The sequence below is a fragment of the Lissotriton helveticus genome, chromosome 7 (assembly GCF_964261635.1).
Source record: "Lissotriton helveticus chromosome 7, aLisHel1.1, whole genome shotgun sequence".
Classification (NCBI taxonomy): Eukaryota; Metazoa; Chordata; class Amphibia; order Caudata; family Salamandridae; genus Lissotriton; species Lissotriton helveticus.
The window spans coordinates 1,341,899,434-1,341,903,899 of record NC_136068.1 but is presented as its reverse complement, the minus strand read 5'-3'; the positions used below and the strand labels follow the sequence as shown (position 1 = coordinate 1,341,903,899).

General features: G+C 41.7%; 1 protein-coding gene across 1 annotated transcript; it reads right to left on the bottom strand.

Moving 5' to 3' along the window:
• Positions 1-606: 606 nt before the first annotated feature.
• Positions 607-2,676, bottom strand: LOC144767399 (zinc finger protein 862-like). The gene has a single exon (XM_078650847.1). It carries the CDS (start codon positions 2,674-2,676, stop codon positions 607-609), a length of 2,070 nt encoding a protein of 689 aa, XP_078506973.1.
• Between the last annotated feature and the right edge of the window lie 1,790 nt (positions 2,677-4,466).

Sequence of the window (4,466 nt, the reverse complement as noted above, 5' to 3'; positions counted from 1 at the left end):
CATTTATGAGTATTTAAAGTAGTACTCCTGTAATTCACGTACTCATAAATGCTTTTGTGAATCAGTACCACTATATTTTCTCATTAGCAATGTTCCCTCTAATTTTTTTCCTCTGTGTGCGGCAGTGGAGTGTGTCTGTGCGCTGCAATCATGGCTATGTGCGCCAGGAACCAGACCACGCGCGCGTGCAGCGCCACATGTCACTCCAAACCTTGGCTTAAAAAAGTGAAAAGATGGTGCATTTTCACACAAACAGCTCCACGTTAAGCTTTTACATATTGCGATTTGCATATTGGATAACGACGCCATGACATTGATTGGTTACACAGGCAAGTACACTTAAGGTTTAGAAAAGCACAAGACTCCAAAAGGTGGTACCATCATAAGATTTTACAAAATATTTTTAACTGGAGCACTGTTCATTGGGTGGGGAAATGTTGAGAGCCTATACAATATCACATATACACAATAAGTTACAAAATTACATAACATTTACAATTTGATGTGAAAGTTACTGAGTAATGTTGGGCTATCCCGCCAGGGATAGTTTGTAAAACTCAGACATACACGCAAAGATGGACTGTGTGAGAAGGACGTTCAGACAAGTCAAGTGGCATCACTAGATGGGTGACAGGCTTGCTTCTCACGGCGATCCTTGCCATTTTTCCAGTGCAGATAAACTTTATCAAGGTCAACTTTCCCATTCAGGAGGTAGGCCTTTGTCCTCATCAGCATATCCAAATGCTTCTGCTCTAGTCTATTCCTCAATTTGCTCTTTATAGTATTCATGAGGCTGAATCCTCGTTCACAATCTGCACTAGATGCTTGAAATGTTGCGCAGACATCAACTAGCTGAGACACCACACTATATTGAGCAGCATTGCGTACAGTGAAATTCACCATGTCTTGAAATGTGGTAAATAACCCACCCTTTACATGTTCTGCCACCACATATTTATAGTCTCTGTATTGTCGAACAACATCTTCTGGTGTTTCACAATCACCCAGGACCAAGACATTTTTATACTTTTCAACAAGTCTTTGTATATTCTCAGTCCCAAAATCAAAATGTGATTGTGTTGACATTGCCTGGATTTCAAAACTTGCCCATTCTTTCAGTTCATCCTCAGGGAACCTTTTTTGCATGTGCTCACAAAGAAGGGAAACAAAAGACAGAATAGGCCCACTGTCAAATTCTTGCCTTTCCTTGTACAACACCATCATCTCTCTTACATTGCTGCTCCAAAAGACAGTGTCCCCCAAATACTGTTCCTTAATTTGGCCAATCTTTGCTCTTGCATACTGTACAGCTTCGACAGTAGTCAAAGAACTTTTTTGGAACACTTTGCACAATGATGCAAATTCACTCAGAATGTCATTAAGTACTGCAAGGGAAATATGGTAGTTTGAGTCAGATAGCTTTTTGTAACAATATTTAGCAACTGGATCATTCTCTTCAACTTTCTCATGCTCAAAGTACTTAAGAACAGCCTCGTAATTTCGAATTAGTGCTCCAACTGCAAAATGCCTCGAAAGCCACCGCACTTCATTCAATGGTCGAAAAGAGACCACTTCACAGTCAGTGACTAATGCCATTTCATCCAGCTTGGACTTCTTTGCATGTGATCTGGAGAACACAGTGTAGACAGTCCTCAATAATGTCTCCATCTCTTTAATCATTGGAACCCTCTTCCAGGCATCATCAACTCCCAAATCTTCTCGATGAGCGACACAATGCTGCTCAACTAGATGGGGAATAGATTGTTTAAGGCGAGTAGCAACACCATTATTTTTACCCAGCACCACAGACGCACCATCGGATGTGAACATGACCATTTTCATGAGGTCCAGTTTATTGGCAGCGTAGAATTCCTTCACAGCAGTAGTGATAGCCTCAGCATTACAGCTAGTCAGCTTCACTATGCCCCCAAACTGTGTTTTGTGCTCTGTTGAGGTTACAGGTCGGTACTTGAAGTACAAAATGAGCATTTTTGTAACAGAAATATCTGTGCTCTCATCAATTATCAATGTGTGATACAAAGCGTTACGAAGTTCTGCCATACCTTCACTGTGTATCACGCTATTGATGGCCTCAAGGAACTCAAAGGCATAGTTCTTGCTCCTCCAGCTGTCTGGTATCTTCACATACAAAGCTAGATGGTCATGGATGTCTAGTACAGATAACATGGAAGTATTCATCTTGACAGCCAGCAACACATTGTTGATGAGAATCTTTATCTTCTCAGGCAGGGATCTGTGTCGTTCAACGACTTCCATCCTATTTGCTTTGTCAGTGGCACTTTCTGTCAGCATTGCCCGCACTCCAAAAGCAAACCCGGCAGCAGCACTTCTGTTTCTCAATATCACCATGGCAGACTCGTGAACTTTGCTAATTAGATGGCGTTTCAGGTAATCCAATTTCCAGCCATCACTCCATTTCTTACCTGTGGAAAAGTCCCCAACAATCTTGGCTTCTGCACATGCTTTGCAAATTAGGCCCACGTCTGGACTGTATTGAAATAGTTCCCCAAGTTGCACGCGAACCTTGCTTCGTGATTTCTGTGTCTCAGCCTCCACAATTTCTTTCATCCACTCTTCCTTGAAGACAAGGCAACATTTCTTCCTTTGTGGTGAAGCATCACACTCTGCAGAAGGTACAGCTTTGCGCTTGAACATATTTGCAATAACTGGGTTTAGCCTGCAAAATAAAGGAACATGGTTAAAGTTGAAGCCTATGCTCATGATTGCAATCGGTCACATAATACTGAGGCATCGTCGGCAAAACGTAGAGTGTAATTACCTGGATTTTTCTGTCCACTGCAGTGTCCTTTCAAACTTATATGTAGCACTGTCCGTAGAGCCTGCAATAGAAGTAAAGATTGTTACAGCACATTGTGAATTTGTAATACAGAAATATACCATGTGCACCATAGGGGGACTCTACCAAACAATTACCTACTCTGCTTGTTCTCACGTATGCCCGTTCAAATGTGTGGGGTACTGTCTGCGAAACCTACAACAGAAGAAAACATGGATAAGGTATGCGGTTATACTACAATGCACAAGATGCACCACAGTTTACCAAACAATTACCTGTTGTGCTTGTACTCACGTATGCCCGGTCAAATGTGTGGGGTACTGTCTGTGAAACCTACAACAGAAGAAAACATGGGTATGGTATGTTGTTATATTACAATGTACAAGATGCACCACAGTTTAACTCTACCAAACAATTACCTGCTCTGCTTGTTCGCACGTATGCCCGTTCAAATGTGTGGGGTACTCTCTGTGAAACCTACAACAGAAGAAAACATGGATAAGGTATGCGGTTATACTACAATGCACAAGATGCACCACAGTTTAACAAACAATTACCTGTTGTGGTTGTACTCACGTATGCCCGGTCAAATGTGTGGGGTACTGTCTGTGAAACCTACAACAGAAGAAAAAATGGGTAAGGTATGTTGTTATATTACAATGTACAAGATGCACCACAGTTTAACTCTACCAAACAATTACCTACTCTGCTTGTTCGCACGTATGCCCGTTCAAATGTGTGGGGTACTGTCTGTGAAACCTACAACAGAAGAAAACATGGATAAGGTATGCGGTTATACTACAATGCACAAGATGCACCACAGTTTACCAAACAATTACCAGTTGTGCTTGTACTCACGTATGCCCGGTCAAATGTGTGGGGTACTGTCTTTGCAACCTACAACAGAAGAAAACATGGGTAAGGTATGTTGTTATATTACAATGTACAAGATGCACCACAGTTTAACTCTACCAAACAATTACCTGCTCTGCTTGTTCGCACGTATGCCCGTTCAAATGTGTGGGGTACTGTCTGTGAAACCTACAACAGAAGAAAACATGGGTAAGGTATGTGGTTATACTACAATGCACAAGATGCACCACAGTTTACCAAACAATTACCTGTTTGTTCTGCCTGTACTCACGTCTGCCCGTACAACTGTATTGGTAGCACAGTCTCACAAACCTGTAAAAGAAAAGGGGTGCAGATTGTGAATCTATTTACCAAGCACCCCCCAAATGCAACGTGGAACATAAACAGAATTACCTTGTCTTTGTGGGTCCTCACGCCTGACCATTCAAATAAAAATATCTTACAGACTGCAAAACCTGCAATTGAAGATAAAATGGTTAGCAAAGGCTCTAATAGTTACAAACAATGAATGGGACTGGCCCAGATACTCCACTAGGAAAAAGGACAACATACTTACCTGGGATTCCACTTTAGGAAAATAGGCACGTGCCCCTGTGCTTCATTATTAGCATCCATTAGGCTAAACTTATCTGCACCTCCCCACACAATCCAGACACTCTCCTGCATTTTGTTTACCTTTTGCCATGTCAATGTTTTAACCGAGACGTGTCACATTCACACACATTTGCTCAAATGGGTGTAATTTCTGATATATATATCCCGTGTGATCATGCTC